This window comes from Thamnophis sirtalis, unplaced genomic scaffold (assembly GCF_051295495.1).
Source record: "Thamnophis sirtalis isolate CommonGarterSnake01/CBP01778 unplaced genomic scaffold, rThaSir2_p1.2 scaffold_5, whole genome shotgun sequence".
NCBI lineage: Eukaryota > Metazoa > Chordata > Lepidosauria > Squamata > Natricidae > Thamnophis > Thamnophis sirtalis.
Genome location: NW_028261385.1, coordinates 27,605,752 through 27,621,461, shown reverse-complemented (window position 1 = coordinate 27,621,461; position 15,710 = coordinate 27,605,752). Strand labels below are relative to the sequence as shown.

General features: G+C 40.3%; 1 protein-coding gene across 1 annotated transcript in view; it reads left to right on the top strand.

Annotated features, from left to right (window-relative positions):
• Window positions 1–15,509, top strand: part of LOC106546085 (chondroitin sulfate proteoglycan 4) — a 46,087-nt gene extending 30,578 nt beyond the window's left edge. The window contains exons 8-10 of the mRNA XM_087715496.1: window positions 4,995–5,167; window positions 7,106–7,289; window positions 12,199–15,509. Coding sequence (XP_087571622.1) covers window positions 4,995–5,167; window positions 7,106–7,289; window positions 12,199–14,231 — 2,390 coding nt within the window. The 3' untranslated portion in view covers window positions 14,232–15,509. The remainder of the gene's footprint in view (window positions 1–4,994; window positions 5,168–7,105; window positions 7,290–12,198) is intronic.
• The last annotated feature ends 201 nt before the right edge of the window (window positions 15,510–15,710 follow it).

Below are 15,710 nucleotides of genomic sequence, written 5' to 3'. Positions count from 1 at the left end.
ATATTTGACACGTGGCTTAATGCTTTTGATCCTCATTTTGACATTTGGTCACAAAAATGCCTTGAGGCATAGTTTTTTACAAGAATGTTCATAGGAAGTGAAATTAATTATAAGCAAGCTAGGCATTGTACATTTTTAAAGGGTGAGTCTTGTTCCTTTATGCCAACAATTCCCCCAAAGTTGACATTCATAATCGAGAACTAAGGAAAACTGGTATTTTTAAAGGGTGTTTGAAAACATGAAAACATTCTGTCATACATAATCTTCTGAGCTTCACCTTACAATTTGTTTACTATTGGCTGGTTATTTTATTCAAACTGGCATGTGTGATTTCCTTCCTTTTAGTCTCATAGCATGTTTATGAGGTTAAATTAAGAGAAAGTGATTGGCCCAAAGTCACTGAATAAAAAATTATGATTTATTTGTCCAAATTACCAGAACCCTTGAATATTGCTACATTATGTCAGTAATAGGCTGGATGAGAGAGGGAACAAGCTCAAATTAAATCCAGATGAGACAGAAGCAATGTTAGTAACAAAAACTTGGATTTTGCTGGCTTTATTTTTTTGAGCAGTGGTTCCAACCTATAAAGAACTTTAGGATACTATAATAAGAGCTACAACAAGGTTTGAGCTTAAATGGACTCCAGAGGATGGTAGAAGACAGGGAGGTCTGGAGGAACGTTGTCCATAGGGTCGCGATGTGTTAGACAGGACTTTGCAACTAACAACAAGGTTTGACTTTCATCTGTCTGAACCTGCTGCTGAAGACATTCGGTGTTTTGAGATACAGGATGATAGATACACCTCTACCTTGCACCAATTGAGAGAAGTGGTGTAAGTTTTGGCTTGATGTCTGGAGGCTGTAAGGATCTGAGTGGAAAGCAACAGATTGTGATTTAACCCAAGCAAGACAGAGTGGCTTCTGATCCAGAAGCCAGTTCAATTTGGAACAATGCCAACTTTTAACTCTTGATGGATTTATCCTCCCTGAGAAAACTCTGGTGTTATAGAAAGTAAGGGAGATGTTTTTGGAAAAAAAAATACTCAAGCGCTATTACCTGGACAAAGAGGGTTGAAACATTCGTTAAGATCCAGGAAATATTTGGAAGCAGTTCAGGCAACATCTCCCTAATTCACTGAGAAGAAAGGGGAGGAACAGCACAATCACATTTGCAAGATTATAGACAATCTCAATAAAATATACTCTGTGGATATCTAGTCTGGATTTTCCGGTTTGGTCTATCTAAAGCCGTGATGGCGAACCTATAGCACACGTGCCACAGGTGGCACGTGGAGCCATTTGTCAGGCACGCAAGACGTTGTCTTGTCAGCTGGCCAGCGTGCATGACCACCTGACTTCGGCCTTCTTTTGAGGCCATTTTTCACCCTCCGGAAGCCTCTGGAGCGGAGAACCGGCCTTACAGGCAAACCAGAAGTTCGGGAATGTACTTCTGGGTTGCTCGTAGGGCCGGTTTTAGCCCTCCGGAGCCTTCAAGGAAGCCTCCTGAAGGCCCATGAAGGTTCCAGAGGGCTAAAACAGGCCCTATGAGCAAACCGGAAGTGACTTCCGGTTTGCCTGTAGGGCCGGTTTTTCATGCTCCAGAGGCTTCAGGGAAGCTCCTAAAGCCTCCTCAGGGCCTATGGGGGGCAGGAGGCTGTTTTCGCTCTCCCCAGGCTCCTATAAAGCCTCTGGAGCCTGGGGAGGGTGAAAAAAGCACACAAAAAATGAATGGAAGCGCTGGTCGTGTGCACATGCGCGCCGACGTTGTGTGCATAGCATGGGTGTGGCACAGCCACGCCCGACCCCCCCTTCGCTCCCCCACTTTTGGCACGCAAGCCAAAAAAGGTTCGCCATCACTAATTTAAAGGTCTGACACATGCATCTCTTATTGAAGCAGCAAGTAATTATATTGAATTCTGTGGTATAGTGCAATATTAATGCAATATCAGGCTTTCAATTTCATAGAATGTGAATGATATGTGTTTGTGTTTTTATTATTTTAGTTATAATGTACACTGAAGATGGCATTTAACTTCGTTGTACGATGTGCAATGAAAATAAAGTAAACTAAACTAAGCGAAGACTGGCCAGATAATATTTCGACCATTTTTGGCTGGCATGCCCCTTGTGACCATTTCTACAATAGACAACAACAGTCCACTCACATTGTCATTAATTTATAGTTAGATTACTACAATATGCTATAGACGGAACTGCATTGAACTATTCAAGATGACTATTTAGCATCAATACTATAGGACAGTGATGACTAACCTTTTTGTCATCGCGTGCTGAAAGCATGCATGTGTGTGTGACCTCCCCCCCCCCCGCAAACACAGCTCCCTGTGCATGTGCATGTGACATCCCCCCGTGGCCCATTTTGAACATAGCAGACCTCCCTGAAGCCACCTGGGACCAAAAATGTGTCCCCCACGCTCTCCCCATGCTCCCTTACCCATGCGTGTGCTTCTCGCGGATGCTCCCTGCCCCCCCCCATGCATGGCAGAGCACAAAAATCAACTGGCCAGTAGGAGGCACGCACGGATGCATGGTGGAGCTGAGCTGGGGCGACAGCTTGTGTGCCCGCAGAGACAGTTCTGCGTGCCATCTATGGCATGCATGCCATAGGTTCGCCATCACAGCTATATGAACTACACTGACAGCCAATTCATTTCTGGGTGCAATTCAAGATGCTATTTTAATATCTTTCATAACTTTGAGCTATGTTATATGGCATACGTTCAAACGGAATCCCTCACCCAACTCCGAGGTGGCGCAGTGGTTAGGGTGCAGTACTGCAGGCCACTTCAGCTGACTGTTATCTGCAGTTCAGCGGTTCTAATCTCACTGGCTCAAGGTTGACTCAGCCTTCCATCCTTCCGAGGTGGGTGAAATGAGGACCTAGACTGTGGGGGCGATATGCTGACTCTGTAAACCGCTTAGAGAGGGCTGAAAGCCCTATGAAGCGGTATATAAGTCTAACTGCTATTGCTATTGCTAAATATAGCAGAAGAGGACACAGACATTGTGCAATTTCTGCAAGAACTCCCTCCTATGGAATTCCTTCCTTCCAGAGATAAAATTGGTATATTTACTGCTCATATTTGGAAACTGTTATAAACTTATAATAGTTTTGAACAGCATTTGAGACAGAATGAATGTAATGTTATTTATAATATTCCTGAACAATATTTGAGTTCTGTTGGTTATTTTTACAGTAATTTATTGCTTCATTGTATGCCACTTAGAGTCAAATTGATCAATGGGCCCTGAAAGTCTGTAAAATAAAGGAATCCAATAATAAGTAAAAATAGAGAGATATGATAACATGAACCAGACAGCCAATACTATTGCTGGCCTGCAACAATTCCTAGCCAGAGGCTCAGAAACCCTCTGTTTGGAGAAGTGGGCTATGCCTGTTCCACCAATTCTCCATATAAAAGCAAAACTAACTGACCAGAATTTATGCAGACAATGCAATAACTGCTGTTTTTTTAAAAAAAAAATCTTGCCAAATGTCCTTGTTAGGAAAGTTGGGTTTTTAAAAATCTTTCTTTGTTTTTACTGTCTTTTCTCCAAGCTTGGATGAGTTCCTTGTTAATCTTTTTGATCCGTTCCATTATTGCTACCTGCTGAGCATACGGTTCAGAACATTTACTTTTTATCCAAATAAATACACATGTAAATGTTAGCAGCATACGTAATTGCACATGATGGTTCATAAGTTTTTGAAACTGTGTTGTTATTTGATTTTAGATCATATTTGATTTCACCCTTTGCATTCAGTGAAAGAATGTAAGAACAATGCTTAAAAACCCTTCGGTTGATCTAATTCCTTTAAACTCTGGCTTGATTGATCTTTGTAAAATAACAGAGGATTGTTTTGATCATTCATAAAGAGCTGGGTCAAAGAGCAGAAAATACATATTATACCATTTCAAATTGTAGGGCACAATCTCTGTCAGCACAAGGCCTACATTAGAATAGCACGTTGCATAGCATGTCAATACCTCTGCTGAGAACGGAGAGAAACAGCCCTATTTTGGAAGAGAATTTTAGGTGCCCATTTTTAATCCATCCCCATCTAATGTCTGAAATACCAAAACATAGTTCTACTTACATCAGAGAGGCTCTGGGATCACGAAAGGGAGACTGACAGGCTGTTTGGTGTTCCCCAGGCCATAAAGTATAAATGAGGGAATTGAATGATAGCTTGTGTGTATGTATGTGTATGTATGTATGTGTTGTGGTCCTCCAGTGGAGTCAGACAGTGATGAGGTTGGGGAGGAACATGGGCCACTCCTGGAGGCTGAGGAAGGCTCGGCGGCAGAGATGGGGCCAAGGCCATCTGGCAGTTCTCAGCTGCCTTCGGAGCTAGACAGCAGTGAGGTAGAGGAATAGCTGGAGCTTGTTCCCAGTTTGCGCATGCTCAGAGCTTCCAGAAGAAAAGAACAGCTAAGAAATCAGGGTTAACTTGGGAGTAAGGCCACAGGTGTATGGTGAATGTCCCCTCCCATAGGAAATAAAAGAAGAGCGAAAGGGGAGCGGGCTTTTGCAGGAAATAATTTGTTCGTCTGTTCGTTCATTTCAGGAGTGTGAAGATCTGTCCGTGAATTTCAGAGACTGTGCCAAGTCTTTCCTTGGACATCACTGTATTTGGAAAATATTTACATGGCAGCTTTCCAAGCTAGATAAGGTCTAGCTCAGTGTGTGTGTGTGTGTGTGTGTGTGTGTGTGTGTTTATTCTCATTCTCTTGGCATACTAGATGTCTGGGTGCCAAGAGCTTCCGTACAGGATAATGTTTTGTTATGAGATCCCTCATTTTAAATTATACATTTGGTTGAAAATACTTCTCGATGAATGTTTAGAGGATTGCACTGCTTTTGAATGATTCAACTGCTCAAGGGCAGAGAGAGTTCAGGATTAAAGAAGATCATAAACTGTATTGACAATATTATTATCCTTCTGCACTATTATTATAATTATTCAGGCTCCAGGAAATCAATTACATCCTACAATCTGAAGGCTGTCACCAATGATGTGGCTGAGGTAGAAAACAGAACAATTGTTTTTACAATTGCAAATTCCCCCAAACTTGGAAGACTGATATGTGTATTTTCTGAAAATAACATACAGGATATTTCAAGTTTTACACAATCTATGGTAAGTGTTCATCTACCTTAGGAAACTGGAAGCATGCCTCATTTACAAATATTTCTTCATTGCCTAATCTTTCTTAGAATGACATTTAGATGGAATATGAAAATGTTTGGAGATATTTCTTTTAACGTTCAAAATAGTCAGTAGTTCAAGACAATACTATGAAAAGCTTTACTGTGGAGTGGGTTTGGCGGCTACTCTCAATATTGATTAATGCTTGAAAAGCCAACTGAGTTACCTTGAACCTGTCTCTCCTTCTCAGCCCATATCACCTCATGGGGTTGGGCTGAGAGACAGTGGAGAAAATAGGAGGAAGATGCGTTGTATACATTTGTCTCCTTAGGTTAGTTGCAAAAATGATAAAGGTGGGATACAAACGAATCCCACTTAAACTTAGGAAAGGGACTGAAAGGTTTAGGAGAAGTAAGCCAACAATTTAGAAATGAAACTTGAATTTGTTGTGATTCATATTTATAAATAGGAAATGAAGTTTAATGTAATTATGAGACCCATATCAATAAGTCTGTACATGACATTTGTTTTTACTAAATATTCACCAGCAGGCCTGTCCCAGATAGTTTTACAGCATTTATATACCACTTCAATCTGAGCAGCATTGTGGCCTAGAGTTGAAGTCTCACATCACAGTCTGGAGGCTGTGAGTTCGATCCTAGGTAGCAGTAGATATTTCTCTCTCTGGGTGCAGTCACCCCGTCTCCAACTGGATGCAGGGAATTACAGGGTCATTAAAATATATCTCTATCACTCTATTGCTATCTCTACCTCTATCCCTATCTCTGTCAACTCATGAAGCATTCATGATCTGATTGTGCCGACATGAAGCTCCTAATAAATAACTGGATTTCTTTTGAAGCTTGGCTTGAGGCTCATGATTTAATTAGGGTGTTGGAACTCTGACAATCTGTATCTATCTATCTATATCTATATATCTATATCTATATCTATCTATCTATCTATCTATCTATCTATCTATCTATCTATCTATCTATCTATCTAATCTATCTATTTATTTATAAGTTTGCAGCATAGATATCAAGCCAAAGTTGCCGATCCAGGATGTGCTGCAAAAAAGATTTTTTTAGCAATAATAACAGTAACAACAATAATAATAATACCCATCATCCCAATTATTCCCTGAAGATGCAGTGAAATAACTGCTTATCACATCCAATTTTACATTCTCTAAAACTCAAAAACATTCATTCTCAAATTTTTGCCTTCTTTAACCATAATTGGCAAATGTTTTAATTGTTATTGTTTAAGGAAATGTTAAATTAATCTCTGAGCTTTGTAAACACACATCACTTAGTTTAAATCTGTTGCAAGATAATTTTGATTGCAACCTTAAAACTACTCACAAAATTCAGATCTGTATGGTTCTGGAGTACCTATAACACTTGTACCGGTTTATAGATTTTAATACCAAGTTTTGATTAAGATGTGAAACATTCATTCTTACCAGTGGTGGGATTCAAATAATTTAACAACTGGTTCTCTGCCCTAATGACCACTTGTGCAGGTGTGGCTCAGTGGTCATGTGACTGGGTGGGTGTGGCCAACTCAACATCACTCACGTCGATGGGCGCTTTGCCTTAGCTGTTACAATGTAATAAGGGTTAACAGGAGAGGCAGTTTCTGTAAACAGGGCAATAAAGATTAGGCTAGAAACAACAGCAGAATGGTTTCTTTCTGCCTTCCTTACAAGATTAGCCCTTTTAAGTGGAAAAAAAGCAAAATGAGATTTCTTCCAACAATCAGTTCTCCAGTTCTTCTCTGCTTATAAAGTTAACAACCTGTTCTCCCGAATAGGTGCAAACTGGCTGAATCACACCACTGATTCTTACTAAACAAAAGCTTTAAATAAAAATGTATTTGTAAATGTTTTCACTGCCAGCAAGTTCAGCATTTTTTCCTCTACAGGTGGATAAAGGATTGGTCATCTACGAGCATTCAGACAAACAATCAGTTGATTGGAGTACACAAGATTATTTTACATTTACGGTCTCTTCTCCACCAGCTGCTCTGGGACCGCAGATGTTCCGTATTAATATATCCTATGAAATTAGAGCACATAATCAGAGCAGTCAGCTATTTGCCAACACAGGTAAGTTATGTGGAATCACATATTATATGATCTTCTTTGCAGAAACTAAAGTTGGAGAGATTTTCTTTACAGAAACTCCATATTTTGGTCTAATAAAAGATATATAATTTGTACTTTCTGTGTTCTTTTTCCTGGATCTATAGATATATAAAATGGCTCTGTGAATAGAACAATAGAATAGAATAGAATAGAATAGAATAGAATAGAATAGAATGTGTGTGTGTTGTGTGTGTGTGTTTGTGTGAATGTTTGTTCCAGCATAACTCTGGAACACTCGAGCAATTGCAACCAAATGTCGTACACAGATGACTAATCTGGAAAAAAATACTGTGGGAGTAAGACACCCTTAACACCCCTTGGGGGGGGGTGTTCTGTTAAGATACAGCCTGCTGTGCCTTAAAATGGCTTCTACTGTTCTGCCGTAAAATGGATCCTACTGTACAGCGCAGTGGAATTGCCATGATAACAACTTCACAAGGGGGCTTCCTCTGGTAAGGAGGAAAATCCAACATTAGAAATTACTTTTGGTCTGAACATTTTTAACAAGGCTTTTATTATTCTTAAGGACAAATGATCATGGATCAGCTAGCAAAACATGGTATTATTTTTCTTGATGCTTCTGGTGACACAGGGAAAACATTTTTAACTAATTTAATTGTTACCAAAATCAGGTAGAAGTTCCTCTTGCCATTGCCTCTTCAGGAATTGTGGCAACGTTAATGGAAGGAAGGAGGACAGCCCATTCTGCACTTATGTTGCCACTTAAAATCACCATTACTGTCTAATACAGGATTTGGATAAATCAGAGGTGGTATTCAGCAGGTTCTAACCAGTTCTGGAGAACTGTTAGTGGAAATTTTGAGTAGTTTGGAGAACTGGTAAATAGGACCTCTGACTGGACCTGGCCCCATCTATTCTCTGCCTCCCAAGTCCCAGCTGATCAGGAGGAAATGGGGATTTTGCAGTAACCTTTCCCTGCCACACCCATCAAGCCACACCTACCAAGTCACACCACATTCACCAAGCCACGCCCACAGAACCAGTAGTAAAAAAATTGAATCCCACCACTCGGATAGATAAATACCGGGGCAATGCCAGGTTACCATCTAGTTTTATATAAAAAGAAGCTATATAAATTGAATATGATGCAGAATAAACCTCAAAATAATGTATGGCCTACTGATTCAACTTCTAAACAGAAAGACATGCATATTAATAATGATACTATCCTTCTAGTAGGCCGAATAGGGTAAAATATTGTATTGTGCACATTCAGACTGTTCACAGAAGATTGGAGAATAATAACCTAGGTAGTCTACCCATCTTCTAAGACAGTGATGGCGAACCTTTTTTGCCTCAGGTGCCAAAAGCATGTGTGTGCATGCTATCACGTGAACTGGCATGCCCATCCCATAATTTATCCCCCCCCCAGCGCCATGCGCACATGCCACCACAACCCCCCACTGCCCTATGCATGCCCGCATGGCTTTCTTGCAGCCTGGGAGGATCAAAACAGCCTCCCCCGGGGGTCCTCTGGAGGCCATTTTCTGACTACCTGTGGGCCCGGTAGGTCTCTCTCCGGGCTCCAGAGGCTTTCTAGGAGCCTGGGTTGGGCGAAAAACAGCCCAACATGCAAACCGGAAGTTTGGGAACTGACTTCCGGGTTGCCCATTAGGCCCTTTTTCTCCTCCGGAGGCTTTAGGAGGCTTCCCTCAAGCCTCCGGAGGGTGAAAAACAGACTAAGGCGTAAACTGGAAGTCAATTCCCGAACTTTCGGTTTGCATGTTGGCAGTTTTTCGCCCTCCCCGGGTTTCAAGGAAACCTCCTGAAGCCTCCAGATAGAGAAAACCAGCTAAAAATCAGGTGGCCAGTGCGTACATGCTCGCTGGAGCTGACGGCAATGCCTTACATGCCCTCAGAAATGGCTCCATGTGCCACCTGTGGCACAGGTGTCATAGGTTCGCCATCACAGTTCTAAGATGATTAGGAGTTATTCTCTTATATCTCCAAAGTGTGGCTTCCAGGTCTGACACATCCTTAACCGCAACTTTAATTCTGTCTCAAAATTTCAAAGGCTAAGAAGAGGGCTCTCTTCAACTGCTTTTTCCCCCAGCATGAATTAAACCACCTGGAAGAGTTAGAAATGATAATCTGGAAAGTATTAGTTTAGGCAAGTATTGTAAATCTGTAACTGAAATCTGGCCTTAATGGATTACATCTTTGTTTCATTGGGCATGGCAGAGTTTGAAACAAAACATGTACATTTTACACTGACCTAGAATCCTCACAATAAAATTGATGGACAGGTGAAAAAGGTTAATAGTATTTTCTTGGAAGAGTTATGGATTATCCATTGGAGACAGATTGAGTGACTCTAGCCACACAGTCACCAGCATTGGGCTCAACTCAATGGCACTTAAATAATGCTGGTCTTTATAATTGTACATAAGGGAACCATAAAACATTTGCTGAGTTATGTTTTTAATGTTTTTTTCTATACTAGATCTAAAAGAAAAGAAAGAATAAAATATAATTTCCTAAAGATATAAACTCTTTGATCTGTTTCACTTGAATTCCATTTATATATCACATGTTTCTTTCTGGATTTTTTATTTTTATTTTTATTACTGGGCTTCCCTATCATTCAGATTGTGGCCAGGATATATTAATTGACAATGGAATCTAATTTATAAAAGCAAAATAATAACATACTCAACTTTGATGGTCAACTAAATGAAGCTTCAGGGCAGAAATCTGCTGGAACTTTCATCCTTGAGATCTTTCAAATCTCTAGGATTAATGTCTCCTGAAATATTTTGGTAAATGGAGTTGTCTTGTGTTTTCTGCTTTGGCTTCTCTCACCGTAGAAGTTTTATTACCAGGTTAGAGAACATGTACTTTCTTCAGTGGGTGCCTTACTATCATAAAATTAAATGGTCTGCAGCTTATGAGGTAACTGAAAGGCATGGCATTCTAATTAGAAAGCTACTATGCCATTTATAAAAAAATTAAATAGAGTAGGAGGCAATACACCATTTGGCTCAATCCCTTTGGAGATTGAGATCTGATTGAATAGTATGCATAGATGTTCCATCCAAATTGGCTTGAGGTACTTTCATGCAATAGATTAATTCATTAATAATAACAACCCATTTAGGGCTACCTGTTTTTCCCTCCATAGCTGTTTTAATAGAATTCAAACTGATTTAAACTCCACAAATAACTATGCAAATTACCTCTTGCAGGTTACTTAATCAGAAAGGGATTGATATATTCTTGAGCTCCGACATTCCAATGCCAAAACACTTATTCCTCCAATCCTGTTTTGTCTAAAGAGGTTCCTTAGATAGTTTAAGCTGCAGTATTTGGCAACTCAATCCAGTGTGGAGGCCAGTTTTCTCATCTTTCAGTTCTTTGCAACCCAATGGGATGCAGTATTGAAAAGAAATTTATGTTAAAAGAATCCAGAACACTGTCCATCTATGACAGTGATAGCTAATGTTTTCTGGACTGAGTGCCAAACCCCCAAAATGCAATGTGCATGCGGCCCCTGTACATTGCCCTGCCCCCATGCATGCGTGCCCCCATATGCGTGCAGCCCAGCCCCCCTGTACACGTCCTGCCTTCCCGTGCATGCATGTGCACCAGTGGTGGGATTCAAATAATTTAACAACCGGTTCTCTGCCCTAATGATTTATTCCAACAACCAGTTCACCAAACTGCTCAGAATGTTAACAACTAAAGGTTCTCCCGAAGTGGAGCAAATTGGCTGAATCCCACCACTGATGTGCACCTCCTGCATGTGCCTACCCCCCATGCATGCACACAGCCCCGCACGTGCCCCTCCCCCTGTGCATGTGTGGCATGGACCTGACAACCATCTGGCCAGCGGGAGCTGTGTATGCATGCGTGGCAGAGCTGAACTGGGTAGGTGGCTTACATGCCCACAGAGAGGGCGCTGCAGGGCCTCTGTGGCCCACGTGCCATAGGTTCGCCATCACGATGGATGAGGATAACTCTCTCAAAACTGAATGGAATACAGTCAATAGCAGTAGCAATAGCAGTAGCAATAGCAGTAGACTTATATACCGCTTCATAGGCCTTTCAGGCCTCTCTAAGCGGTTTACAGTCAAATTTGGTACAAGGCAAAAAGCTGGAAAAGAAAGATTGAGACTGAAAATGGGCTGGACCCTGCAGGGGAATTTTCAGGGGAAAAAAACCTAGGATAAAATTCTCAAGTCATTTTATTTGTGGGGGGCTGGAGAGTTACAGCTCAGAAGACTGGTGACTCTTCTATTCTAAACGTCCCTCTTCCTTTCCTCCTTGTTATTTACTTAACCCAAAATAGAGCTCCTGTTAAGGATTCATGAAGCCACATCCTGCATGCATTTCCCAGTTGTGGAACTATGATAGCTTATTCCTGTCTCCTGGAATATGCATTACCTGGTCTGCATGGGCAAAAAAGATTGCAAGTTTTGGAGCCAACCTATCTTTGGATATTTTAAATAATCCAGCTGGCACTAAAATGCTACCATTTGCATTCCCATTTTCATTTACCCCATTTGCTTTTTTACTGCAACGGGAAGAAAATGGGCTAATTAATTGTAAGATCTGCCTCCCTACCAGAAGACTATCTTTGCATGTGTTATTTTCCCATTTGATTCCTCTTTTTTTCTTCTTCTATTCAAAAGGTAATTTCCCATCATTTGTCAGAACTAATTCTGCTCTTACTCAGAAAAAAAAAATTGTATTATAATATTTTCTGTCCACTGGAATTGCTCACAAATAACCAGTGGATGGACTTGTTCTTAGAATTCCAGTTGGATTGCTTGATGTCTCCATACAATATTATGTTTAAGAGTCACTCTCCAAATTTTCTATTGAAAGGGGTTGTTTTTTTCTTTCGCAGGTGTTGTTGTCCAGGAAGGTGGCAAAGTTTTAATTGACAAAACTAAGCTGGATGGCTCAAACCTACTCTCTAAATTACCCCAGACACAGCGTTCTTCATTTGAAGTGTGGTATGAAGTCATAGCATTGCCTCAACATGGCAGAATTGTTGTGGGAGAACGAAATATTACTAGAGACAAGCCCTATTTCTCCCAGTATATCATTAACAAATTTGGAATATTCTATGTTCACGATGACTCTGAATCACTCACCGATTACTTTACCTTTGCTGTGTGGCTAAATGAGAAAAGCAAGTCCACTGTGAAACCCAACATTGATGTTATAGAAGAGGCATTTAATATTACTGTTGTACCAGTGAATGACCAGGTTCCAAAACTGAAGTCAAAACTGCTATGTTTGAATGTTTTGCAAGGAGATCGAATGGTTCTAGGGCAAGATAACCTAAACGTTGAAGATTTGGATAACTCACCAGAAGAGATTAAATATACCATAATAACTGATCCCCAAAATGGACATTTAGCACTGTGGACTCATTTGAATGAGTCTATCAAAAATTTCACACAAGCTGATATCAATGATGGTAATGTTTGGTTTGTACAAGATGGGAGCCCTTTCTCGGGGGTTTTCTATTTTAGTGTGACCGATGGGCAGCACCGTCCACAGTATAAACTCTTTCAGCTTGACGTGATACTGGTGTCCATCACATTGATTAATTTAACAGAAGTGCTTCTTCCCCAGGGACAGGACAGAGTTGCTATTACAAATGTCCACCTTTCGGCCACAACAAATGGGAAGAACTCTGAAATCAGGTTTGAAGTCACAAAGCCTTTTAGATATGGGAATCTTCTGATTGAGAATGAGCAGGTGACTACATTTCACCAAAGAGATATACATAAAGCAAGACTGTTGTACTGCATGGCAGACTTCACTGCTTTTGGTGATACGTTAGAATTTGCTGTATTCACATCAGACAGTAATCTAACAGGACAAGTTCTGAAGATCTTAGTACAACCTCTTTTGCAAATGGCCCTTAATGTGACAATTCCCAACAGGATGTCTTACCAGCTCGAGACACGTCATTTGGATGCTACATGGTTAGCCAACATGACAAAAAGCAATCCACAGTTTGAAGTCCTAATGTCACCAGTTTATGGAAGTCTTTCAAGGAAGTCATTGAGTAACGCTGAAAGTGAGAACCTGGTTCTCTTCACAAAAAGGGACATTGATATGGGTGTTGTTTTCCTTGAAACCAATGCTAATATGACAAATACTGATGTATTAAATGATTCCTTTTCCTTTATACTTAGAGCAGACAATGTTCAGCCTGCCATTGGTGAGTTCCACTTTGTCATAGTGCAACAGGATCCTTCACCGACTCAGCTATTTACTCCAGAAGTGCCCCTTTTAACTACTGCTGACATTTTAGAAACTTATGTTATAGAAAATGAACATCTGTTTATTCCAAAGCATGGTACACACACCGATATACCAGCACAGACTTTTAGGCCTAACCAAAACCATTGGGAGCCTCAGAAAGATAGACAGTATGATGAAGATAATACTAGAAGCATATCTGTTTGGGCTGTGACCACAATAAAAACACAGTCTGAAAGCACCTGGCTTCAAACATTGAGCAGCAGGAACTGGTTGATCATCGTACCCCTTTCTTCTGTGACTGGTTTATTCATTATAATTGCCATTGTTCTTTGTATCTTCTTAATGTGCCGTAGATCAAAGAGGGCAAAACCTCTTATTTTAGAACAGCCACCAGTAATTCACAACAGTTCAAGCTTTTCTGCAGAGAGGAGCTCAACAATACCTACTGTCACAGTGACCCCTCTCTTAAAAAGCACCGACAAAACATCGGTTTTACCATTCATGTCCCTCCAGCGGGAACAGTCTCATCCAATGCCAGCTACTCCAGAACCAACTATAAGTCTTCTGCAAAGCAACTGGTCCAGCCTTGACCCAGAAATTATTCAGCACTGTCGAAAAACGCACCCAACATTGAAATGCAATCAATACTGGGTATAATATACCATTGAAATCGGTAAAGAATATTCAACCTTGTACTGCGTCTCTTTTTCTTTAGTTTTTGTATGATTAATTAATTATCCATAACTAAATCCACTTTTGAAATATTGCCAAGAAAAATTCAGGGGTTTGTCTAGGCAGTTGCCAGGAATCAACTCCTGATTTGGAGAAAGCAAAAAAGGAGAGGAGAGGACAACAGTAAGCTTTATAGGGTCACAATCAAATAATTTGGGTCCAATTATGTTGGTTGCAGTAAAAGTAAGAGAAGTGTATGAAATATACAACAGGTGCCCCATTAGGTGCTGCTTATGGACTTCTATAAATTTGTTGGCAAATTGAAATTTTTAATGTGATAGAATGCTAAAATTAATGGTAAATTTAAGCCACGGTGGTGCAGTGGTTAGAATGCAGTATTGCAGGCTAGCCGCCCACTTTCAGAGTTCAATCCTGATCAGCTCAGCCTTCCAACCTTCAGAATCGGAAGCCAGATTGTTGGGGGCAATATGCTGATTTTATAAACTACTTAGAGAGTGTTTTAAAGCACTGTGAAGCAATATATAAGTCTAAGTGCTATTGCTGTTAATCACTATGCCACTGGAGATTAATACTGAAAGATAGTTGTAAAAAGACAGGAAGTTGTAGAGAGAAGAGTTTGTTTCCATATGGGGAACTTGTTTTATTTATTTTGTTTTTCCAATCAGAATGCTCTTGACCAAATTTTATTTAAATAATAAATAAAAGATAGGTAGCAAACAATATTGCATCATACATACACAAATGTATATTTCCATTATTCTATATGGTTGGAAATCAGTAAACTTAAATCATGAAATATTTCGATTCTGTTGGTTCAAAACCACACAATCCTATTTTGTACAGAATTTCTATATGGAAATACCATTATATATTTAGGAATTTAAATCATAATAAGGATTTCCCATAAAGCAGAAAGTCAAGCTTACAGTTTGTGGTATAATATAGGGACAGAAGAACAGAAGCAGTTCCTTTCTGGGTCAGCCCTCTGGTCCATTTAGTCCAGCAGACTGTTCTTATAGCAGCCAAGCGATCAGCCAAGATGGCTCAGTGGTTAGAGTGCAGTACTGCAGGCTACTTCAGCTGACTACTAGCTGCAGTTCGGCAGTTCAGATCTAATCAGGCTGAAGGTTGACTCAGCCTTCCATCCTTCCAAGGTGGGTAAAATGAGGACCCAGATTGTTGGGGGCAATAAGCTGACTCTGTAAACTGCTTAGAGAGGGCTGTAAAAGAACTATGAAGCGATATATATTGCTATTGAATGAGGAAGGTCCCTTGTTTCCCTTGTCTCCCACCATCATCAAAGCTAATGGCCATCGTTCTCCATAATTTCCATAAATTGTTCCCACTCTTTTTTGAAGCTGATCAAGCTGGTAGCCAGCATCACGTCTCATGGTTTGCTTGTATGTTTTAAATCTCGGGTTTTATTTGGTGATTAATAGCTCA